The sequence below is a fragment of the Phyllobates terribilis genome, unplaced genomic scaffold, assembly GCF_046119375.1.
Source record: "Phyllobates terribilis strain yellow unplaced genomic scaffold, ASM4611937v1 Scaffold_2__4_contigs__length_985480577, whole genome shotgun sequence".
NCBI classification, from domain to species: domain Eukaryota; kingdom Metazoa; phylum Chordata; class Amphibia; order Anura; family Dendrobatidae; genus Phyllobates; species Phyllobates terribilis.
This window is the reverse complement of record NW_027362762.1, coordinates 679,685,670-679,711,852: the sequence shown is the minus strand read 5'-3', so window position 1 is coordinate 679,711,852 and position 26,183 is coordinate 679,685,670. Positions and strand designations below refer to the sequence as shown.

Genomic DNA, 26,183 nt, shown 5'->3' with positions numbered 1-26,183 from the left:
AAAATGAAACTTGGCTGCAACTCGAAGAGGCTTCACATGAAAAGAGTGCACTTCATGATATTTTCTGTATGGCATATTTTCTTGTAGGAAAGGGGAGCGGATTCACCGCCTCTAGCAAGGCGCATTTAAGATATTGTCAGGGAACAATAAGTTTGTTGCCCTGTTTGTAGTGTCCTGATTTCAGGCTGCCAATCCTTTTGTTCTTGGCGAGATAAGCCGCTGCAAGAGAGCTATGCTCTCATGGGGATCACTGGTGTGCTCGGCAGTGCAAGAGCTTCTCCATGTGGGAAAATCAGGGAAGATAGATGCTGGTTGTCCTGTTGGCCGAACCATCGGTCATCCGCCAGCTACCGATAATGTATTGTGAGCTCTGCATCAAGGAGGCACATGTTGCATGACCTGACCACAAATATTTCCACTCTGCCCTGTTCACACCTAACATCTTGGTTGCATATAAAGTGCAGAGTGACTACATCGTGCAGCTTTATTTATATTCCCCTTGGCTATACAAGAGTCTGGTCCCTTGGACAAAATTGTACCCATTGTCTCACCCGTCTCATTCAGATTATAAGCTTTCATGGGCTGGGATCTTTGGCTGAGGCGATTGATGGGGATGATATTTTATTACTTTTTGATTAATTTTTATTTCACTTGTTACTTTCACAACTGTTATGTGCAGTGACATCATGGCATGACTACACAGCTGCTCGTTCACTGTAGATTGCAGCAGTCACTCTGCATAATTTGCATGGGAATGTCTAAAGCCAAGTGTTTTTTTTTTTTTTTAATTTTTTTTTTTTTTTTTTATCTGACCATGAAAATTATTGAGCTTATAAATAACTTAAAGAAAATCTGAACTCTAGTGAGCTCTAGATGACTCTGTTGATTTTCAGTTGCAATTGTTGTTGTGCCATGTTTGTGCTGACAACGTTTTGGAGCACATACAATGGTTTGATTTGCTTTTCTTTGGAGTAGGTGCATTGACTAAACAATGGCAATTTTTTTTTATTTATTTTTGCATTACAGTCTTTTACATACAGGTTAATTTTAGATTTTGCTAAATTAAACATTTACATACAGCACAGACCAAAAGTTTGGACACACTTTCTCATTTAAAGATTTTTCTGTATTTTCAGGACTATGAAAATTGTACATTCACACTGAAGGCATCAAAACTATGAATTAACACATGTGGAATTATATAGTTAACAAAAAAGTGTGAAACAACTGAAAATATGTCTTATATTCTAGGTTCTTCAAAGTAGCCACCTTTTGCTTTGATGACTGCTTTGCACACTCTTGGCATTCTCTTGATGAGCTTCAAGAGGTAGTCACCGGAAATGGTTTTCACTTCACAGGTGTGCCCTGTCAGGTTTAATAAGTGGGATTTCTTGCCTTATAAATGGGGTTGGGACCATGAGTTGTGTTGTGCAGAAGTCTGGTGGATCCACAGCTGATAGTCCTACTGAATAGACTGTTATAATTTGTATTATGGCAAGAAAAAAGCAGCTAAGTAAAGAAAACCCGGTGGCCATCATTACTTTAAGGAATGAAGGTCAGTCAGTGCGAAAAATTGGGCAAACTTTGAAAGTGTCCCCAAATGCAGTTGCAAAAACCATCAAGCGCTACAAAGAAACTGGCTCACATGAGGACCGCCCCAGGAAAGGAAGACCAAGAGTCACCTCAGCTTCTGAGGATAAGTTTATCCGAGTCACCAGCCTCAGAAATCGCAGGTTAACAGCAGCTCAGATTAAAGACCAGGTCAATGCCACACAGAGTTCTAGCAGCAGATACATCTCTACAACAACTGTTAAGAGGAGACTTTGTGCAGCAGGCCTTCATGGTAAAATAGCTGCTAGGAAACCACTGCTAAGGACAGGCAACAAGTGGAAGAGACTTGTTTGGGCTAAAGAACACAAGGAATGGACATCAGACCAGTGGAAATCTGTGCTTTCGTCTGATGAGTCCAAATTTGAGATCTTTGGTTCCAACCACCGTGTCTTTGTGCGATGCAGAAAAGGTGAACGGATGGACTCTACATGCCTGGTTCCCAACGTGAAGCATGGAGGAGGAGGAGGTGTGATGGTGTGGGGGTGCTTTGCGGGTGACACTGTTGGGGATTTATTCAAAATTGAAGGCATACTGAACCAGCATGGCTACCACAGCATCTTGCAGCGGCATGCTATTCCATCCAGTTTGCATTTAGTTGGACCATTTATTTTTCAACAGGACAATGACCCCAAACACACCTCCAGGCTGTGTAAGGGCTATTTGACCAAGCGGGAGAGTGATGGGGTGCTACGCCAGATGACCTGGCCTCCACAGTCACCAGACCTGAACCCAATCGAGATGGTTTGGGGTGAGCTGGACCGCAGAGTGAAGGCAAAAGGGCCAACAAGTGCTAAGCATCTCTGGGAACTTCTTCAAGATTGTTGGAAGACCATTTCCGGTGACTACCTCTTGAAGCTCATCAAGAGAATGCCAAGAGTGTGCAAAGCAGTCATCAAAGCAAAAGGTGGCTACTTTGAAGAACCTAGAATATAAGACATATTTTCAGTTGTTTCACACTTTGTTAAACATATAATTCCACATGTGTTAATTCATAGTTTTGATGCCTTCAGTGTGAATGTACAATTTTCATAGTCATGAAAATACAGAAAAATCTTTAAATGAGAAGGTGTGTCCAAACTTTTGGTCTGTACTGTATATGGCAATACCGAATGTTTTTTTTTTTTTTTTTCTCAATGAAATGGGGGAGGGGGATTTAAATTTTTATTATATATATTATATTATATTATATTATATTATATATGTGTGTGTGTAATTCTATCTATCTATCTATCTATCTATCTATCTATCTATCTATTCTCCAGCAATCTTATCTAATCTAATACTTTTATACTGCAATATATCTGTGTTTAAAGTACATAGATAAAATCGCGGTTGGCTGTGAAGTCCAGTCTCGAGGACTGGGACTGCAAAGCAGATCCTTACCTGAATGGAGGTTAAGCATGCACACACTTATGCCATTCATTCTCTATGGGACTGCTGGAGATAGCTGTGCACTGTACGCTGCTGTCTCTGGCCATAATCATCCTTAATAAAAAAAAAAGGCAAAAGCTTTGCTTAGCAAACCTAAATAGAAAACTAATTTAACACCATGTTGTACTCCTCTTGTCTTTGGAACTTTCGTATTATAACATTAACATATTAAAATGTTTGTGAACACTAAAATTGACCTCTATACAATCTTCATGTAATTGTCCTACAAAAGAAAATAGCTGCTTGGCTGCAACTAGTCAAACGCTCACCTTTTTGTGCATATCTGTGTCTTAGGTCACGGCCCCACTATCCGTATTTGGTCAGTATTATTTCTCAGGAGTGGGAGCCAAAACCCAGGTGAGGAACAATCAGAGAAAAGGTATAATAGAAACAAGTCACCAATTCTGCATTTATCACCCACTTCTGGTATTGTCTCCCACTCCTGAGAAAAATACTGACCGAATACTGATAGTGGGTCCATGGCCTTAGAGTTATAGCAGCGGGTAGTTTCATACTAACACTCACTAACCTGTTAACACCTGTTTTTTAAAATTAGAAATTGTTGCTCCGACTCCGACCACAACAACAAAGGAAAAGGAGACTGAAACTGGAGGTAAAACTCTTTAATCTATTGGGTAATTTGCAAAAGAATAACTAAACCCTCATAATTTTCCATTGAAAAAAGGACCGCAGCGCATTTGCCTTGTTTCAAAATGATCACTTAACTATTTTGATTACATTTGGATTAAGTTATTCTTTGTCTTTACGTGAATGAATAAGGTCTACTATTTCATGCTAATTCGGCTTCCAACATTATTATTGACTCTTCCTAAGCAACTTTAAGATATTTGGGTTTAGCAATTTCTCCAGATTTGTGTCCAGACAAGAAGAATGACAATTAGCTTGAATACAGTATTTTAAAGCTTATGAAATTGCATCCCTTGATTTGGCCTATTTTGTGTAAATACTTAATGGGGTTCTTGTGCCGTCATCATAGTTCTATTTATCAAAGAAATGGTATTTTTCCCCCTTTTTTTTTCAATTTACTTATACTAAACCTAATGCATGACTTTAAAGATATTTCTATTTTATCACAAGGATGGCACCCAATAGCGTTCGTAATAATGCCTGCAGCGTGGTTCTGTATACCTGTATACATAACTGATCTCGCATGTTGCGAGTAGCTGTGCAGATCTGATCACACGCACCCATTCAAGTCTGTAGGGGCGTGTGTCATCCGAGTGCAGTACGATTTACGCTGACACAGGCCATGGAGAAATTAAGTTCTCCCTCTTCTCCGCACCGATGATGCAATTCTTTCATCCGAGAGAATAGGATCACACCAAGCTGACTCTCTGATCAAATCAGTCTGACTGTCATGAGAGAATCAACGCTCATGTGACCCTGCCTAAAGAGCATAATCCGTATCATAAAATTTAAATATCTTTATAACCTTGCATTATTTTTTACTAGTAACTTAAAAAAGGTCATAAAATATTTTCTTCATTAATAAATATAAATTTGATGGTGGAATAACTCCTTTAACCCCTTTATGACGTGGGGGGTATTAATACACCCCACGTCATAACCCCCTGTTTAGCGCGGGCTCCGGTCGCGATCTACCCGCGGCATTTAACAGCGCCGAGCCGGAAGTGCGCCACTTACCACCCCCATGATCGTGGGTCACCGATGGGTTGGCATCACAACCCGGGGTCTGCAGGAGACCCCTGTGGTTGTCATGGCCAGATTGCTATGAGCGCCGCCCAGTGGTTGGCGCTCATAGCAAGTGAGCAAATCTGCTGCATCCAGGAAATGTGCTCATCGCCTGTATGTAGCAGAGGCGATTGGATAAGTGCTGCTTCTAGTCTCCTATCAAAACTATTGAAGCAAGCAAAAAGTGTTTAAAAAAAAAAAAAAAAAAAAAAAAAAAAAAAGGGCGATCAAAACATCGGTTCTACCCCAAAATGGTATCCATAAAAACGTCAGCTCGGCGCACAAAAAATAAGCCATCACCCAGCCCCAGATCCTGAAAAATGGAGACACTGCGGGTCTCGGAAAATGGCGCCATTTTTTATTTTTTTTTCACCTCTTAAATAAAAAATAACCTACACATGTTTGGTGTCTACAAACTCGTAATGACCTGGAGAATAATAATGGCTGGTCAGTTTTGGCATTCAGTGAGCGTGGTAAAAATTTCACCGCACTTGGAATTTTTTCCTGTCTTCCACTACACGATATGGTAAAACCAATGATGTCGTTCCAAACTACAACTTGTCCCACAAAAATGAAGCCCTCACGTGGCCATATTGACTGAAAAATAATAGTTATGGCTCTGGGAATAAGGGGAGCAAAAAACGAAAACGCAAAAAAACAGAAAAAGCTTTGGTCAAAAGGGGTTAAATAGAGTATAGTGACGGAGTAAAGCCTAGTGTTTTTAGAAATTGCTTTGTCATTGGATGGTATCCAATCCAAGCGGTTAACACAAAAATGAATTCCATTACGAGATGTTCAAAGTTTCCAGGTCTTTACTGTCAAACAATATCTATCGGCTTATTTAATCCCTTATAAAAATGATCCAAAGCAGTGACAAAATACAGAAAATAAATATCTGAAATGTAAACTTCTGTATACTCCTTTGTCATGAGCTTACTATATACAAGTGTTATGTAGATTAGACCGGGAAAGAGCACTATATGATGTTGGAAGCTCTCAATCTTTGGGCGATGGAATTGGTAAATTGGGCGATGGTTAATATATTTGTGTTGCTTCCTGCTTTTAGATGTATGTAACATTCCAATCTCGTCGCTGTGAAGCTCAGATTTTTATTTTCTGTTTGTATCCAATGTTTGCATGACTGGGAGCCATGTTTTGCTTGTCTCTCAAAAGTACAGAAGTAATAATGTGGAATAAATGGATCAATTTAAAAAATTCTCAACCTTCTCGCACAATCCGGTTACTAAATGAAGTCACAATGATTCTTCCGTACTATTTGGGAGCTTGGGCTTTGTAAACCATACGCAAAAAGATTTCAAAAGTCTATGAATATCAGTAGAAAAACCCACCTATAGAAGGCATATTTGTTATTTTTAGGTACAACTGTTGGTCAAAAACCATCAACCACAAAGAAGAAAGATGAGAATAATGGAGGTAAAGGTCAAATTAAAAATAATTTAGCTCATGGAATAAATTAATTTGTATATTGTTATGGTGGGTTCACATGAATAACCTATAAGGATGATTGTATTCATAGAAGAATACATACTATATAGATAAAGGTATTAGACACATCTCTTCAATGAATTTGTTTCTCATCCAGTCCCATTGTAATGGAATAATAAAATCAAGCCTATAGCCATGCAGTCTGCCTTTACAAACGTTGTAAAAAATGGGTCATTCTAAAGAGCTCGTAGAATCTGACCGGAGTTCCACAATTGGTTTCCACCTTTTGTAGCAAATCGGTTTGAAGTTTCTTCCCTCCTAAATATTCCACAATCAATTGTGAGAAGAAATATTGAAATGTAGAAGCGTTTAGGAACCAGAGCAACTCCTCCATGAATTTGAGGACAACATAAATTTACAGGGCTGGATCTCCAAACTTTGAGACGCATAGAACATAAATGTCACCTGCGATCTGCTCACTCTGTAGTTGCAGATCTCCAAACCTCTGTTGGCATGAACATCAGCACAAAAAATGTGCATCGGGAACGTCATGACATGGGTTTCCATGGCTAAACAGCTGTAAGCACAATGCGGAGAATTGGATAGAGTAGCGTAAAGTATGCCATCACTGGATTGATGAAGTCTTGTGGAGTGACATATCTTGGTTCCCTATCAGACAGTCTAATGGACGAGTCTGAGTTTGGCGATTTCCAGGACAACGTTATCTGCCTTACTGCATTGTCCCCACTGTAAAGTTTGGTGCAAGAGGGATAGTTCTGGGGCCACTTGGTTCCAGTGAATGGAAATATTAGTGCTTCAGTATACCAAGACCTTTTGGACACTTGTATGCTTTCAATTTTGTGGGAGCCGTTTTAGGAATGACCTTTTCTTTTCCAGGATGACTGTTGCCCCAGTACACAAAGTAAGGTTCAAAAAGGTATGATTGGGTTAGTTTGGTGTGACCCGCACCGAGTCCTGACCTCTGCCCTATTGAACACCTTTGGAAGTAGAATGGAAAGTGAAAGCCAAGTTGTCTTGTCCAACATTGGCATCATGACATCACAAATGCTCTTCTCGATGAATGGGCAAAAATTTTCAGACAGGTCAAAATCTCGTAAAAAGCCTTTCTACTAGAGCAGGGGTTGTTTTAGCTGCAAAGTGGGGAAAATGGGGGATTAATTCTATATTAATGACCATGAGTTTAGAATCCTAGGTCATAGAAGCTTCTGATGGCCACTTCTAGTGGGAGCTTGCTATATACCGATGGTGAAGCTCTCATTGACCTAGGGGGAAAAAATGCAGTGCACTTTAGGGCATGCTTTACATATGTCAGACTTGTCACTGGCAAATTCACAACATCCTTTCTTGAAGAAAATAAGCAAACATCTGAGACTGCGAATGACCCACGGATCTGCACGAGAGTTCGCCCCATTCAGTGGGTCTATTCCACAGGGGACTAATCTGCCTTTTTTCTGTGCGGAACCCACAGTTCACGTGCTCCCTCTTCTTCCAGAAATTTTTTTTCCGTTGCACAAACAAAAATTTTTGCTTATTTTTGTGCATGAGAACAAGGTTCTATATTTTAATTGCAGACTGCTGGCAGTTGTAATGAGGAGACTGAGTAGCCTATGTTTGAGTGTCCACCTCCTGTAGTCATACACTCCCGAAATGTGCAGGCAGAGAGCACGTTTGCTCTACTGTCACCATTGCAGTCTAGGGCCCCTGTCGGCACATACGTCCAGCCCCCGTTTTGAGGGGGTGGTCCCGACGGGTACACAGAACGCAATGTGAAAGCACCCTTGGTTATAGCAGCGGGTAGTTTCATACTAACCAGTTAAAACCTATTTTTTAAAATCAGAAACTGTCACTACAACTCCAACAACAAAGGAAATGGAGACCGAACACGGAGGTAAAACTCTCTTTAATTTATTGGGTAATTTACAAAAGAATAACTAAACCCTCATAATATGTTTACAGCTATGCGCACTTGCTTTTATTTTCAAAACGATCAATTAAATATTTTGATTACATTTGGATTCAGTTATTCTTTGTCTTTACGTGAATGAATAAGATCTACTATTTCATGCTAAATCGGCTTTCAACATTACTGTCGACTCTTCCTAAGCAACTTTAAGATATTTGGTTTTTACATTTGTGTCCAGAAAATAAGAATGACAATTAGCTTGAATACAGTATTTTAAAGCTTATGAAATTGCATCCCTTGATTTGGCCTATTTTGTGTAAATACTTAATGGGGTTGTTGTGACGTCATCATAGTTTATATTTATTTATCAAGCAAATGGTATTTTTCACAATTTACTTATACTAAACACAATGCATGACTTTAAAGATATTTCTATTTTTATCACAAGGATGGCACCCAATAGCGTTAGTAATAATGCCCGCAGCGTGGTTCTGTATACATAACTGATCTTAGGTGGCCGAGCATGTGCATTCGGTCTTCATTCTTCTATCATTGTAGCTTACACGCTGTGTAAGAAAATCCTTTGTCCTTACCAGCTCTCTTCTATTGCAGTGAAAAGCCAGGGGTAATATGTATATAGCCTGCCGGTATGGTGCAATCTAATATTTAATGCCGATTGCAGCTCCGGTGATAGAGAGAAAGGTGATCAAATGCAGTCAAATCTGCCACAGTTGGTGCACTGGGCTGTAAAATTATATTCCTCCGTCCTGAAAGTCTCTGTACATACTGACCCCCAGCTTTTTACTGCACTAGAAGAGAGCCAGCCAAGTCTCAGGATTATACTTTTACAGTTGACTGCTGCTACAGAGACTGAAGAATGATGTATTGTGAATACTTGGGTCAGTTACATACACCGAACCACATTGCAGGCATTGTTACTAGCCGTAAGTACCCGCTCACATGAAAGTATAACTCGGACAAGTGCTTTATCGGACAGCACTCAGAACAGTGTTATGTAATGGGGCATTGCACATCTGCGTTTTCTTCCACAGACTGTGTAGGAAAAAAATCGCAGCATACTGCAAGTAGCTGCGCAAATTGAATCAAGCGCTCCTATTCCAGTCTATAGGGGCGTATAAAACATCATACTGCACTCGGATGTCATCCGAGTGCAGTCAGATTCCCGCAGTCTCAGATGGTTATCCATCTTCTCCGCACGTGTGCTACAATTCTTTCATCCAAGAGAATCCGATCACACCAAGCTGAAACTCTGATCAAACTCAGATCAGAGTGACTTTTCCATAGTCAATCCTATTCCCTTGCATGAGAGAATCAACGCCCTTGTAACCCTGCCTGAGGAGCACCATTCGTATCCTAAAACATAAATCTCTTTTTAACCATGCATTATTTTTACTATTAACTTAAAAAAAAAAAAAAGGTCAGAAAAAAATATTTTCTTCATTAATCAATATATATTTGATGGTGGAATAACCCCTTTAAATAGATTATAGTGACGGAGCAAAGCCTAGTGTTTTTAGAAATTGCTTTGTCATTGGATAATATCCAATCCAAGTGGCTAACACACACATTTATGTCATGCTCAACATTTCCAGTTTGTTACGGTCAAACAATATCTATCGGCTTATTTAATCCCTTATACAAATGATCAAAAGCAGTGACAAAATACAGAAAATAAATATCTGAACTGTAAACTTCTGTATACTCCTTTGTCATGAGCTTACTATATACAAGTGTTATGTAGATTAGACCGGGAAAGAGCACTATATGATGTTGGAAGCTCTCAATCTTTGGGCGATGGAATTGGTAAATTGGGCGATGGTTAATATATTTGTGTTGCTTCCTGCTTTTAGATGTATGTAACATTCCAATCTCGTCGCTGTGAAGCTCAGATTTTTATTTTCTGTTTGTATCCAATGTTTGCATGACTGGGAGCCATGTTTTTCTTGTCTCTCAAAAGTACAGAAGTAATAATGTGGAATAAATGGATCAATTTAAAAAATTCTCAACCTTCTCGCACAATCCGGTTACTAAATGAAGTCACAATGATTCTTCCGTACTATTTGGGAGCTTGGGCTTTGTAAACCATACGCAAAAAGATTTCAAAAGTCTATGAATATCAGTAGAAAAACCCACCTATAGAAGGCATATTTGTTATTTTTAGGTACAACTGTTGGTCAAAAACCATCAACCACAAAGAAGAAAGATGAGAATAATGGAGGTAAAGGTTAAATTAAAAATTTAGCTCCAGGAATAAATGCATTTGTATATTATGGCTGGGTTCACGTGAGAAACCTAAAGTGATAATTGTATCCATGTTTTCATGGAAGAATACATACTATATAGACAAAGGTATTGGATGCATCTCTTCAATGAATTTGAATTTCGATTTCTCATCCAGTCCCATTGTAATGGATTAATAAAATCAAGCCTTTAGCCATGCTGTCTGCGTTTCCAAATCTGACCGGAGTTCTGCAAGTGGTTTACACCTTTTTGTAACAAATCCGTTTGTGAAGTTTCTTCCCTCCTAAATATTCCACGATCAATTATGAGAAGAAATATTGAAATGTAGAAGCGTTTAGGAACCAGAGCAACTCCTCCATGAATTTGCTTACAGCATAAAGTTACAGGGCTGGATCTCCAAACTCTGAGACGCATGGAGCATAAATGTCAGTCAGTAATTGCAGATCTCCAGACCTCCATTGGCATGAACATCAGCACAAAAAATGTGCACCAGGAACTTCATGACATGGGTTTCCATGGCTGAGAATTGGATAGAACAGAGTAAAGTATGCCATCGCTGGACTTGATGAAGTGTTTTGTGGAGTGACAGATCTTGGTTCCCTATATGACAGTCTGGATGAGTCTGAGGTTGGCGATTTCCAGGACAACCTTACATGCCTTACTCCATTATGTCAACTGTAACGCTTGGTGCAGGAGAGAGAGTGTGTGCTGGGGCCACTTAGTTCAAGTGAATAGAAATATTAATGCTCCAGTATACCAAGACATTTTGGACACTTATGCTTTCAACTTTGTGGGAGCCATTTTAGGAAGAACCTGTTTTTTTCCAGCATGACTGTTGCCCGAGTAAACAAAGCAAGGTTCATAAAGGCATGATTGGCATAGCTTTGTGTGTCCCATGAGTCCTGACCTCTGCCCTATCGAACACCTTTGGTGTAAAGTAGAATGGAAAGTGCAAGCCAAGTTGTCTTGCCAACATCATTGTCTGACATCATAAATGCTCTTCTCGATGAATGGACAACAATTTTCAGACAGTTCCAAATCTTGTAGAAAGCCTCCCCTGAAGAGAAAAAGCTATTTTAGCTGCAAAGTGGGAAAGATGGGCATAGATCTGCATGAGGATCTGACTCCAGAGCTTATTTAATGTTTTTAAAGGGGGGCTTTGCCAGTGTGATATGGAGAACAGGATAGCAGACTGCTAGCCATTGCATGACTCACACTGGTAATACACATTTTCATTTAAAACAAGCTCTGGAGGCAGATTCTCAGGGAGATCTATGTCCAACCCATAGATCTTAACAGCTGATTCATTATTCTGAATAACATGGATTTCAATGGCATAATATATCAGATTGCAGATATCAAGGTGTCATTTTATTAAACTTCCCATGACCTATATGCCCATATAGGCGGCTAAGGAGGGTTGATCCTACTGACAGTTTCCCTTTAAATGAATAAACAGTCAGAGAGCAGTAACGTCCTACAAATTGGCAGCATGGTAGAGCCCCGACATCAGTATTATATCTTCTTGTACCCTCCCTTAATTTTACTAACGTCTATGGGATCAATAAAAACTGCTTGACTGACCAGCAACTACATCATCTCTACATGGTCGGGCACCGGTAGTCACACTGGGTGCATCGGGGGGGCACCATTAGAAGTTTATCTCTGCATAGCTGCAAATTTACTTAGCGTGTCCATTTGTAAAATTGCTTTATTTTCCATTTTTCTATTGATTAAACAGCACTTTTGGTCATGGAAGAAGCCCTTTGAGATACTTCAATTAGACAAACACATACTGATTGAAAGCTGCACATATACTGTAGATTGTTGTCGTTTGACAGCTATTCCTACTTGCCTCTTCCCAGGACATCCACATAAACATTTCCATGGAATTGATAGGTGGCTTTTTTTTTTTTTTTTTTCTACTGAAATTCAAAGTCCTGTTTATTTAATCTCAGGTTCAACAGTCGCTCAAAAAACAACTAAACAGCAAAACTGTGAGGAAAATGGAGGTAAAATGTAAATTATCAAGAGTAAGGAACAAGGAAGGGTATGTCCACTTGGGACTAAAGTCTGCCATAAACATGCCTTTTTATTTTGATGTGAATCTGTTGCCAAAATCACCAGATTAAAAGGACAAGGGTGCCCAAATGGTCACTACAAATGCACAGCGTTTTTCTCTCGTCTGTACATATCCTAAACTATTTTATTTGCAGTGTCTTAAATCATTGTATGAAAATAAATGTATCCATTTTAAAAGAACTTCAGAAACTCTTTAAAACCTGAGAAAAAATAAACTTCCTTCAGTGGTCTGGTTGGAAGCACTGTTGCATACCTGTACTACAGTGTACAGATGCAGTAAACTATACTTTGAACCTCACAGAGGACGGGTTGGTGTGAGGAAATACATTTTTTTTTTGTGATTACCTACTGCAGTTCAGAGTAAGTTAATAGTTGGAAAAAAAAATTGCCAAACAAATCTGCATGGATTTGTATATGAACGCAACAACCTTCCTACAATGTTACTTTCTTGAGTGCATGATTATAAGTGATTGTAGCTTAGGTGTGTTGTCATATGCTACAAATCCACCTCATTCTCCGTCTTCCTAAGTCTCCCATGTCTTACACAGAGGCTCTGACTCTTTAGATTGGTTGGTGCTTATATGCAGAAGCTAATCAGTAGATCGTACCAGTCTCTTTAGGATTTGGCCATTACAACATCACGACTCAAATTAAGGCAGATTTGTTACAGAATTCTGTGTACCATTCATCTGGATGAGGCTTGCATCCAAAACAGCCCCGTTTATGTAGAAAATACTGATTTTCATTTCAATGGCATAGATTCTTATTTATTATATTGTAGATTCATTCAGGAGTGCACATGGTAATCATGGGGCCCCATAGTAAAAGTCCTAAATGGGCCCTTGCTCCATCCTCTCAAAAAAGAATAGTCAGAGTAGGAGGAGTCATGGCTAATTTTGCCTCCTAATTGAAGTCCTTTAGTGCCCTCACCCATAATGATGCCCTTTCCATGGCCCCCTTGAGTGTAGTACACACACACACACACACACACACACACACACACACACACACACACACACACACACACACACACACACACACACACACACACACTATAATACCACCAAAATGTTCCATTCAATGTATGATCCCACAACAATTCCTCTAGCAGTATGATGCCCTAACCCACGCACACACAGTATGATTACCCGACAGTTTACACACACACATTCAGGGCTCCACAGTGACCAATGTCCCCCAGTAAGTTAACCCCCCCCCCCCTCCCTCCCACAGCCAGAGAGTGATTCCACACAGCCACTTACAAGTACTGATAAATACTACTCACCTAGCCCTGTTCCCCCAATGAGCTGCTACTTTCTGAGCTGTGTGTCAACTGAGGATCCGCGCAGCAAGTATGATCTTTTGAAGTTATCCTGCCTGCTGTTCTGAGACTCGGATAGGCCAATGGCTCCCTGTCCCATCATAATATTCAATGGAGGATGCAGATTCTTCCAAACTGAGACTGCGAGAAGGGGCGATTGGCACAGAGCCCCTCCAACTCCTGGGCCCACGTGGTCGGTCTTTATTAGTGGTATGCCACTGGATTCAGTGGTTTATGCACACTTTGGTGCTTTAATGGGGTTGTCCACTACTTTTTCACAACAAAATGCTGAACTAATCTTTTGACAAAAGAAAATATTTTCCCAAGTACATTTAATTACTTATCTTGTCCTGTTCCTATTGAGCATGTAGCTGTTACGTGTTCCTGCCTGTCTGCTTCCTGTGTCATCCCATTCAAATGGTTTCTTCTTTTGGCCTCCACAATGTCACATCAAAGACATTCACTTGTGATTTCAGTGAAATGATGTTGAGGCAAAATGGAGAAACCACTGCCTGCACAGCAGAAAGGGGGCAGGATAAGGAATTAAAGTATTTAGAACGCTCTTTATTTTTCAAACATTATCCGCAAAAGGTAAAAAGTAGTGTACAACCAACTTTAAATTTCTTAGGTACAGATTTAATATAATACTATTCAATCTATCCCAAAAGAATCAGACCACTCGTAAGTCTACAAAGATAATTTGAATGTGTTTATGATTAAAAAAAATTATTAGCTAAATCCAGGAATAGATTTATATATATTTTTTTTGTTTGTTTGTTTTTTTCCCCCAAAAAACAGTTTATGTAAGAATCAGCCAATAGGTGGTATATTGTTAAAATAGCTGTTTATTTTTTTGACTAATGCGATTTTTATTCACGCAGTATATCTCCATAGCAGTTTAACTGTTAATCCTTTTGGTCTTAACAGCACATATATTATGCATCTTACTCAGTGCAATGCTTCTGTGGCACACTGTAGAGCACACTATACAGTCTAGATATATGTTGGCCAGCAGCTATCTCACTTGACTCTCCAATACACAGGAGCGCCTGCTTTGCCGAGTGCTCCTGTGTTCTCTGAGAGAGCAGCTGCCAGACTCCTATGGCAGAGGCATATCATTGAGTGCAAAGGGATTGGCAGTCTGAATTCAGACAATTGAGATTCTTATCTCCCCGACATCTGTTGGGTGATTATTTAGTAAGGGGGTGCCCCATTCTCATTACACACTGTTTGCTGAACCCATCAATATTGTAGGCTTTGGCCAAGATCAGTATAATGTGTATGGGACATTAGCAGTTGGAGCCCTTTTAAAATGGAAGCGTTCATCAGAAAATGACCGATTGTTTAAATCACTTTTTTTTTGTATTAAATGTTACTTTTAAAATATTTTTAGCAATGTTTTCTTCTTGCATATCACACTCTGCATTAAAAATAAACAATAAAAATCTTTCAATTTTCACACTGGACACTGAGACTTGCTTAGGCACTAACTTCCTGTTTCAGGAAATAACATATGTACATAGCCACAATGGTCAGATCTCAACTCTATGTATTGCGTTGAAGTGTCTAATGTTCCTGTACAAAGGTGATTGTGAAGGGAGGGGGGGACAGGGTCAGCTGTGACTTCTCCTATTGTGATTGCTGGATCCTGTGTTATCAGCTGTGTATAGAGATGATACCTATCACTGTAATCCTGCCTCTAATGATAAGGAGCCTGCTGAAAACTCTTCTTGAAGAGGTGGGAAATAAGAGCCTAAGAAAAAAAAAAAATAGTGGCCACTGTGAAAACTGCAAGATTACTAATTTTGTTTTTATTAATAAAGATTGTGATGGGGGGGGAAAAATATTGGCAGCTTTTTTAAAAAAAAATACATGTGACGCAAAAATCTGATCTAAGCAGTAAGTATTTTCTGGTTGATGGCTTCCCTTTTAAATCTCACAGTAAGAGAAGCTGGCAGGTTTTCTCTACCAGTTAAGGTTCAGATCCAAAATCTTTTTTTTTTTTTTTTTTTTTTTTTTTTTTTTTTTTTTTTGGGTGAGGGAGGCGGGGGAATCCAAAATTCTGTACAGATTTTATTTTCTGTTTCGTGGCATGCGGATTGAGAGGGTAGAATGGTGCACTAAGCCCTTGGCCATGCCGCGGATGCACCGTGGAGCCCTCATTTGCATATAAAATTAAAATGATCTTTTTTTTTTTTATTTCTGAAAAATTAAAAAATTAAATCTACTGTATATTGCAGGAATGATGTTTATTTGGGAAAAGTCCCATATAGGACTATATAAGTAGTTTAAATCTATCTAGAGGGGGATGTATTTATTTGCATATATAGCGCTATTATTTTCCACAGCACTTTACAGACTTTATTATCGCTGTCCCCATTGGGACTAAGTCTACATTCCCTATGAGTATGTCTTTGGAGTGTGGAAGGAAACCGGAGAACCCGGAGGAAACCCAAGCAAACACGGGGAGAACATACAAACTCCTTACAGATGATGTTCTTGGTGCACACCCATAACTACAGCTTGTATGCTATACATTTTTTTTTCTGATATATAACCCATCGCTATTTTTTATGATATTGTCTGCTGAAATGAATGGAAACACTGTTGCTAACATTTACAGGCTAGGACAAGGTATATACAGGTTTGCAGCATCTCGTCAACAAGAATATTTTCATTCACTGACTGCAAACTGAGATCTTGAATTTGGTGAGCAACTCAGAACAATATATTAGAAAGTTATCAAACGTTTTTTATGAATGCAGATTTAGCGCTGTATAGGTGAAGAATGAGAAAACCAATTTAAAGGAACGAGTTGGACAATATCAATATTTTTAGTTTGAAAAAAGTTACTTCCATCCATTAATTTTCTTTATTTTTGGGAATACTTCATTTCTACTTTAATTAGTACATTGTTACTCACTGCTATATAGAAAATAATTAATAGATAATGAAATTGGTAAATAATGTTATAAATGATCATACTGAGAATTATTTTTCTTCTTACAGGAGGAAGTGGCAGTGGAGCCATTGTGGGTAAGACACAGTTTTTTGCAAATCAACGTACATCTAAATATTGCATGCATTTCTTATTGGCTCCTTTTCACTGTGAACGTTTAATTGTCATAAAGATGAGTGCTTGTCTTATCAACTGGCTGCATATTTCTTGTGTAAAATGAACTTTTCATCGGTCTTGAAATGGAATGAGTCTGCAGAAAATGGCCTATTGTTTAACCCATGATATTTTTTTGTTAAATGTCTTTTTAAAGAGTAGTTATATAACGGAAAAAAAAATAAATCAACAATCTGTTTATTAAAAATAACATGTATGCTGCCACATTCCATATGAGAATTAAAGAGGAAGTGTATTAAAGCGTGCACTGACCACTGGTAGGGAATGCGGTGCCTGAAACTGTGAACGGTGGTCAAGAGATTCTGTTCTGCACCGTCAGCAATATACACTGCAGACAGATGCCAGCTCTTGCACACCAGCAGTGCCACTTGCAGAACATCTTTGCTTACAATATTGCCCTCCAAATTTGACATTCAACAATAAAGCGTTCTACATCTGAATGACTTAACCTCTAAATGTGGATTACTTGTCCAAGGCTTTGGTTCACATTTACTAAGACTTCCTTTGCAACAGTGCCCAAGTGAAGGAGGCAGCTAGAATGACTTCCACTAAATGTATTAAAGGCTCGTTTCCAGGACCTTTATATTGCTGGATATTCCTTTTGGATAGATCAACAACATCAGATTGATGGTGGGATATCAAAACCCCCAATCAGCTGTTTACAGATCTCAGCTTCTGTATGTACAGAGTCAGAAAAGCACCGCTCTGTACACCTTGTGGAAATCGTTCTATCAGTTTATCTTCCACTCACCTGTGTGGGCAGCAAACAGCAGATCGGTGGGGATACAACACTCTGTACAGGTTATTATATCACATAGTTATGTGGATGGAACCATAATATAGGAAAAATTCTGCACTCTGTATACTAATGACCTGTAAGGAGTCATATGGGTGGAACAGTTTTTCTAAAGAGTCATGTTGGCTGGTCCTCCTGCTGTCTTGACTGATGTTCTGCTGCTGGATGCATGCATAATTGAATTTGACCTCATTGAATGAATGTAATATTCAGGAAAGAAATTGGCATGTATTGCAGCAATTCTGAGGTCCTTTACATTACTTATTGTCTAAAATTGGGCAGTTTTCTGCCATACATGTCTGCCTTTCATGTTCATCATAGATACTTGTTTTGCTTGATGTCCCAAGCGGTGCGTCAAGTTTATTTAAAGTGATATTTACTTGTAGAATTGCTACCTCCTGTAGTTGGCACCAGACACCCGGTTCCATTTCTCTTTGAAGTGGTTATTTGCATGTGGCGGCATAGTGCAATTAGCTGAAATCCAAAGTGTATACTGTTTTATATTATACTGAAAAGAAAAAAAAAGGCGTCCAGACATCATATATTTAAGCTGAACACACCTGTTTGCTGAATTCCTAAAAAATAATGAAAGGAGGAGTAAGTTGCCATAGTTAGGGCTCATCCAGACTTCTGTTTCTCACATTTGAGTTACATCCGTGATTTTTACGGATAGAACTTGTACCATTCTTGCCTAACCAGCTGTTCACGCGTCCAAGTCTTTTTGTTTCAATTCAAAATTAGAGAGGTCTCCAAAGAATTCAACCATATCAAGAAGCGTGTGGAGGTCTATGATTGCATAGGATCATCAGCAAAGACCCCTGTAGTTTGATATTGGGGTCTTTATTCATTAGATGAAAGCCTCTATTTTTAGGGTGAACAAAGCGGAAGAACGGGGTCAGCCCTGACACATCCCATTTTGGATATTAAAGTTACCATTGACTGACCCTTGCTGAACATTGTAAATTTAAAGATCAGCATGGCAGCTATGAAAGGAGGAGGAAATCTAAACTTTTTTAAGGGTATATTCCATAGTGTGCCAGCTTCTTCTGACAAATGCTTTTTTACCATCAATGGTTAGGAGTGTCAAAGGAGTTTCCATTTTGGTGGCATTGAAAATGGTATGTATAAGTGTATGAGAAATTGTCTTTGCCTTCTCCACCTTTCACGAGTCCTGTCTGTTCAGGGTTGCTGATACAAGGCATGATGGAACTAATACGTCACAACCGGAGTTTCGCCTACAGTTTCAGTTCAGCATTACGAAGGGAAATTGGATGGTAGTTAAGGTATCGAGTCAGTATGTTAGAGTTGGAAGTGACCTCCAGGGTCATCGTATCCAACCCCTTGCTCAATGCGGGGTTCACTAAACCATCTCATTCTCTGTTTTGAAGACTTCCATTGAATGGGAACTCACCACCTCTCGTGGCAGCCTGTGCCACTCATTGTTCACCCTCACCGTCAAAGGTTTTTTTTTTTTTTTTCTAATCTGTATTTTATCCCATTCAGTTTCATTCTATTTGCAAATGAGAATAAGGATGATCCCTTTACACTGTGACATCCCTTCAGATATATGTAGACCGCTATTAAGTCTCCTCTTAGCCTTCTTTTTTGCAAGCTAAACATTCCCAGATCCTCTAACCGTTTCTCTTAGGACATAGTTTGCGGTCTGCTCACTATCATGGTAGCTCTTCTCTGAACAGTTTTTCTGTCTTTTTTTAAAATGTGGTACCCAGAACTGGATGCAATATTCCATATTAAGTCTGTTGAAGGAGGACTAGAGGGGGATAATTACTAAGTGATAATTTGTTATTACATAGTAAGGGATCTTTTCCTTCTTTAGGGATTACCGAAATAAAAGCTTCAAGAGTTTGTGGGGGTGACAGAATACCGTTATGTGAAGAAGCAATGTTGATACATTTTTTTATAGTACATAATAAGAATACCATTGGGTTCTAGTGACTTCCCATTAGATATGGTGTTAAAAAGTACCTTTCATGTGGGGCTGCCATTTTCATTTTATAAGAGTGGGCAGCCCATATTTGTGAGCAGGCCCAATTTTATTTATCTTTTATTTTATTTTTTCTTAACGCGGTCTTTGTTAGGCTTAAAGTAACATTCATTTTTATTTTCTTTTAATTAACCACGGGTTAGGTATCAGTAATGTATAGGTGTCATAAAATACTTACTGGTGGCCATCTTCTACTGTTTCCAATACCACTCTGGTCCCTCTCCACCATCTTGTGATCGCAGCTCTGACTGGCTGGAATCACTACCTACCGTTAGTTTCTCTTACCCCTTCACGACATGCGCCGTATATGTACGGCGCATGTCGTGTCTCCGCCTTTGATGCGGGCTCCAGCACTGAGCCTGCACCTTTCCGAGCACGTGACAACTGATCTGTACAACTGACATGTGTCCCTAACAGTCACAGGTGGCATCGCCCATCGGAGCCTGTGTCACATGGCATGACAACCCGGGGTCTGCAGGCCCCTGTGGTTGTCATATCCGATATGCTATGAGTGTCGCCCAGTGGTCGGCGTTCATAGCAGATGAGCACTTTTGTTACACATAGCAGGGCTGTGTGTGCTATCCAATTTAAATGTTTAATGGGAGAATTTGGAGAAGACTGCTAATACGCATACAGGCTGATCAAGCTGTGGTGATAAAACCTGATGAAAATCTGATCTAGAAATACTGATTAAAAAACTGAACCTTTTTTTGCCTATGGTAAAAATTACTGACATCTGAATGAGCCCTTATATTGTTGATATATACTGTATATTTAGATCTGTATTTTATTTATGGATCCAGTTACTGTGTTCAGTGTGGATTCATCTTTATTGCTGTTGTATCTATCTGCAACCGCCACTATGGGAAATTTAGGCTCTTACTGTCTACTCTTGGTATTGAATTCAATGTATTAAAGAGGTTATCCTGGTCTATTACATCTCTTTCTCATGGAGCCAAGGACTTACAGGCAGGTAGTTGCTATTTACCTGCCTATTTTGCCCGACATCGGCTCAGAGCAATCAGACCGCTCCATGCCAGCAGTTCTGTTGCTTCGTTTGACCTTGCAGTTCTTCCTCTTCTGATCTCCTCCGTCGATGAGGCGTCACTGCTGACATCATACTGATTGACCTCCGGGTCCACACAACTAGGCAACAGGGAGCCAGCTGACAATCATCTTGACATCTGTAGTGATGCCCCGTCAACAGAGCGGAGTGGAAGAGGAGTAGCTGCTCGATTTGACATCAGTGGAAACCACAGAATCACCGGCAGGAGAGGTCCGTGACAGCTCTCAGCCGGCAGTGATCGGCGCCAGGCTGAACACTGGCAGGAAGCTGCGAACTACCCTACCTAAGTTCTTAAGCCCATTAAAAAAAAAAATAGAAAAATTATTAAAAAGAAAAACAATAGAAAAAATAGTCCTGGATAACCCCGTTAAGCTTTTATTAATCCTTTAATCGAAGATGCTTTCAGCTTCTACTCAATAATATTTATCACCTGTAAGGAAAATTTGAGCTCTTGTTTAGAAAAACAAATTCGTTTTAACCACTATATAGAAAAAGGGACCGACTCATCAAGACCAGCATTCTTTATGCAAGTTTCAATCCAGGATTTGCTGAATTAAGATGTGTTAAACTTTGTAAGATGCATGTCTTCCCGCTGTCATGCGCCTCTTCTGTCTTAATTTATGCCAGTTTAGTCCTAACGGTTTTGAAAAACTTTCTGAATGTCATGAAATAAATAAAAAGAATACTAGAGCCTTACAAATCCTTACCGCTCCTCTTCGAACACTGCTGGGCCCCCTCATTACTGTGCTGCTTACTTCCTATTTGGTGTGGATGGACATATGACCTCTGCAGCCAATCACAGCTGAGGGATCTAGGCATCATTGGAAGAGGAGCAAAAGGGGATTGATGTAACGTGTACTTGATTTTATATTTATTTATTTTTGTAGGAAAATGGATGATCAACCTTGATGCATGCTTGGCTATTTGGAACATTACAGATCATTAAACTAGCAGATACTGTGGCAAAGTTTTATGAAATGCCCAAGTTAAAGGGATTGTCCACTATTTTTTTTTTTTTTTTAACTATTAGTCCATTGAATTGTCTCGAAAAAGAGCAAAAGGCTTTTCTAAATATGTGGTCCTGCTGGTCAGCATCCTGTGACTTTCCTGTCAATGGTTTCTCCTTCTGACCTCAAGTCGCATCACTCGAGAGAAGGTTTCAACCGAGCTGCCAAAGTTTGCGCATGCACGTCTTTTTGGGACAGCCTCTCAAATGACGTCAATGTGAAGGTCAGACAGAACCTCACAGGAGGCTGACTGGCTGGATAAATAAATGTATTTGGAAAAATCTTTCCTTTTCAGCCATAGCACAGTGGATCGATGGTAAAAAGTTTTGGACAACTCTCAACTATTTTTCTCAATATTTCAATGCTTTTAGTCAAGCAGATGTCAGAGCCTGGGCTGAAGTAAACTTGCATTTGTATGTAATATTGCTGTATTTCTTTTAAGGCGGAGTTATCGGTGGAATTATTGGAATTATCATTGCAGCATCAATAATTTATGCGTGCTGGTTTAGGAGGAAAAAAGGGTGAGACTATCCATTGAAAAGATACCTTCTAGATTTAAAAAGTATAGGGAAGAGTGCTGAAAAGCTAGGGGGTTGATACATCAAAGCTTTTACCCCAGAAAAAAAGTTTCCATTTTATTCATGTGTTTTTTTTTAGACAGAATTGTACCGACAAGCAGTTCCCTTTTAGGTGTCTTGTTCTTAATTTGTTAGTAGCTATAAATTATAAGTCCCTTTTTAATTTGGAGTATAAGGCCATAACATAAAAGCTTATAATTTTGCATTTATTTTCTTTATTTGGAAAACCTCAAACTATAAATTGCCACCTGGAACATAACTGTATACATCCAAAATTACCATTAATAAAAAATAGAATTTTTAATTATTGAATAGCATAATGGCATATTGTACAAGAAAAAAACGTAAGTGCTCGATTTCATTATTGCACTTGTGATTAATTTTTTTTTAATGTATTGCGTTTTTTTTGTTTTTTTTTTGCTTGCGCGATATTCTTCTTTCCATTTGCACTTTATCACTGCTGTGGAATTTAGGATTTCCTATGTTTTTTTCGCCTGATTTGTCATTTACAACTTTCCGTAAAGTCGCAAAATTTTTCCGCATATGTGCTCTAGTCTGCTCCTATCGTGATTTTGTGTACGTCCAATATTTTGATGCCATGTTTGCTCCATTTTTGCAAAATAAGTTATCTGCTTATAAGTCACTAAAAAGGGTTAATGACAAAACTAAAGACCATTTTTAACCTTGCACAGACCCACGTGCCATTTTGAAGAATTTGGTGAAAAAAAAAAAAAAAAAATGAAATTGAGTACCAAAAGACAAAACAGAAAAAAATTATTTTTAAACGAGAGCAAATTATAAATCAGGGCCTAACTGTTTATCTGCTAAACCAAGCCAAATAAATAGACGACCCTAGTCAATTGATGCAAATAACTGTGTTTTTTTTTTTTGTTTTTTTTTAAATCCATATAAATCTGAAATACTTGGCAGTTAAGAAGGTGTTGTTCAGTAGTGAAAAATCCCTAAAAAGCAAAAATTATTCTTTAAATTCTTGATGTATTGGGTACCTGCTCTATAAATTTAGTTTGATGCCCTTTTTTTTGTGCCCCAGCCAATGAAATGACATTAGTTCCGTACAGTGACCATAGAGTCTAATAAACCTATCGGATGTGATCTCTGACAAAGTTCATATAGTGGCCTGGGGTTTACTTTTGTACAAGGGATTTTTTCGTGGGATAGACTACCTCTTGTCAGATGTCAGTTCTTGTTTGTTTTACTTGTGTTCCCCGTAATATAACAATTCTGGTGCACCTCTTGTTAGGAATTACTCAGCACAAGTTTTGTTATTCCTTTTGTAATAATATGTTAGCGAGAAACTGTCACCAGGTTTTTCCTACCTAATCTGGGTGCAGAGTTATGTAGAGACAGATTCTTGGATGTGTCCCTTACTGGGGTCCTTGTTGTAGGCTTGATTAAAATCACTTTTATCAGCAGGAGAATTATCACTTGAGGACTAGTAAACCTACTGCCATAGTCCTCCATATTCATGAGCGCTATAAAACCCCACCCTCATCACTGATTGGCAACTTTCTGCCTATGAACAGTGTACACAAAGCGGCTAATCAGTGGTGTGGGTGGGGTTATACAGAGCTCAGCATAAGGGAACTGCTAGATCTGCAGCAGATAAAACATTGATTTTATCAATACTAAAGCAAAGAGCCCAGTAAGTGATACATCACTGGAATCTGGGTCTCTTTCTCCACATCCTGCTGCTTTCGGGGTAGCAAAAACCTGGTGACTGATTCCCTTTAACTGGGTATACCATTTTCTTTGTCAGATGATGTAGGTCCAAATCATATTGACAGTGTGTGTAGGGACATGCCCCTTTGACAAGGAAACTGGTAACACACAGTGATCAATATATTCCTTACACTTCGAAGAGGAACTGCCCAATACATTAAAAGATACCTGTGAATTTTAGTTTGTTTTTAGTCAGGAGAGCTGTCAGGTTGTCTTTAAATACTTGCTAGATTAATAAATTGCAAATATGTAATTGCATTAACATATAATATATATTCTTTTTTTCATTCCTATGCTGAAATGTGGGCAGTGATAATTATATAGCTCCAACTGGAAAGAACCCAGACAGTGGCCCATCAAGTAGCCCACAGACTCCCATAGAGCAGTATGATATGAAGCAGCTAGAAGCCCAGGTAGATCGTCACAGTCTCAGTACTGACCACCTCACCGCCGGGACCACCGTTCATTGTTCCGAGTTCATTATGCATCATTCAGTGTCGTCCTGCCTGTTGTGTACTAACATCGCTTTGGAGTTGGCTTCTCTGTAACGTAGACATAGCATGGTTTTACAGAAGATCATGATTAAAGGGAACCTGTCAGTGGATTCATGCTGCCCAAACCTCAGCACGAATCAGATCCTGGTGCACGATTGCAGCCAGGTGTGTTCTACTCCTGAAATGCTCTGGCGTGTTAGGAGAAAGCATACTATAAAGATCTGTCCGGGAACCATAGGGAAAAGCTATAGGAGTCTGTCCCAGGTTCCCTTTTTTACCTAATTGATATTTCGCAACAAATCTAACCAACTCTGGTTTATATGGCTTCATAGCAGCCTTATCCGTATTGTAGACAATCGTGCATGCCGTCATTAACCTTTAACAGTATAGAGCACATTTATCAAAGGAAAAGCTATGGCGTAATGTGCGATAGAACCGTGACACTATTGGTCAATGTGCGCTTGTCTGTACGCTGCTGGAATAACAGTATTGTGTGTCTATTAAAGGGGTTGTTACAATTTTTATTCATATTCAGTAGGGTAATAAGGTTTTCTACTATTCTATATTGTCAAATCCCATTTGGTATAAAATTATCATTTTCAGGCAAAAAAAAAACAAGCAGCACACCTCTCATCTGGATTGTTTTCTTAGCTGTATATGAATGGATAAAAATAATGGTGGTTTGTCAGTGGATCCACCATTGAAATTTCTAAAAATTGTACTACAACCCCTTTAAATGTCATGAAGTTTTACATGTTTACCTGTTCATGTTTATCCACATCACTATTTAAAAGATTTTCAACAGCAAATTTCCTGATGCCATTTGTCTAGCCATCCTGGCCATCTCGTGTACCTTTGTGTTGTCTTACCTTCTTCCATTTAGACGTTGGGTAGCAAATACTCATTAGTATTGAAAACATTGATGAAAGCAGACTGTTGCAGTTCAACTGGAATAATTTGTGTTTTAACATTGTTGACTGATGGTAATTAGCTTTAGTGACTAATCTTAACCAATTTCTGGCCACCTCGAGTCTACTTTGTCATTGCTTCTGGCTTGTACTTATTAATTCCATATGGCCACCATATGTAAACTGTGGTGTTGGCTGGATGGTATTGATATGTATAAAATTAAACTCTTAATTGGGATCTAGACAAGTTCTATAATTAATAGGTAGTTTAAAGTCAAATGTTTCTACTCCATTTAAAGGAAACCTGAGGGTAGGTTCATGCTGCCTGAACCACGGTCAGCATGAATCCGACACTGGCAGCATTTTTGCAGTCATGTATGGTTTGGTTTACATACAGAAGTTCCATGGATCTCAGTCTGATCACGGACCACAATCCATGGACTTGGCCAAGGGTCTCCCAACCTGAGCGTGATGGCTCCATAGAAAGATATTAAGCGGTCATGCTCCAGTCGGGAGACCCGCAGCCAGTCTGTGCATTGCGGTCCTTGATCGGGCCAAGATCTACAGATATCTGCATTAGCCCTTACTCTAAAATGTGTTTCTGAGTAAACATACTTTGAAAATCTGGCTGGGGACTATGCAGCTCATTTGGTTAGTCCAAGACGA

The 26,183-nt window shown here is 39.1% G+C and overlaps 1 protein-coding gene across 12 annotated transcripts in view; it reads left to right on the top strand.

Annotated features, from left to right (window-relative positions):
* Positions 1–26,183, top strand: part of LOC141224095 (membrane cofactor protein-like) — a 53,535-nt gene that overhangs the window by 25,031 nt on the left and 2,321 nt on the right. For 2 of the 12 annotated variants that reach the window (XM_073666878.1, XM_073666877.1), the window contains exons 9-15: positions 3,599–3,655; positions 6,133–6,189; positions 8,060–8,110; positions 10,308–10,364; positions 16,800–16,826; positions 22,240–22,318; positions 24,426–24,528. In XM_073666878.1, the coding sequence (XP_073522979.1) occupies positions 3,599–3,655; positions 6,133–6,189; positions 8,060–8,110; positions 10,308–10,364; positions 16,800–16,826; positions 22,240–22,318; positions 24,426–24,528 (431 nt within the window). The remainder of the gene's footprint in view (positions 1–3,598; positions 3,656–6,132; positions 6,190–8,059; positions 8,111–10,307; positions 10,365–16,799; positions 16,827–22,239; positions 22,319–24,425; positions 24,529–26,183) is intronic. The other 10 variants (XM_073666879.1, XM_073666880.1, XM_073666882.1 and 7 more) reach the window with 10 other exon arrangements.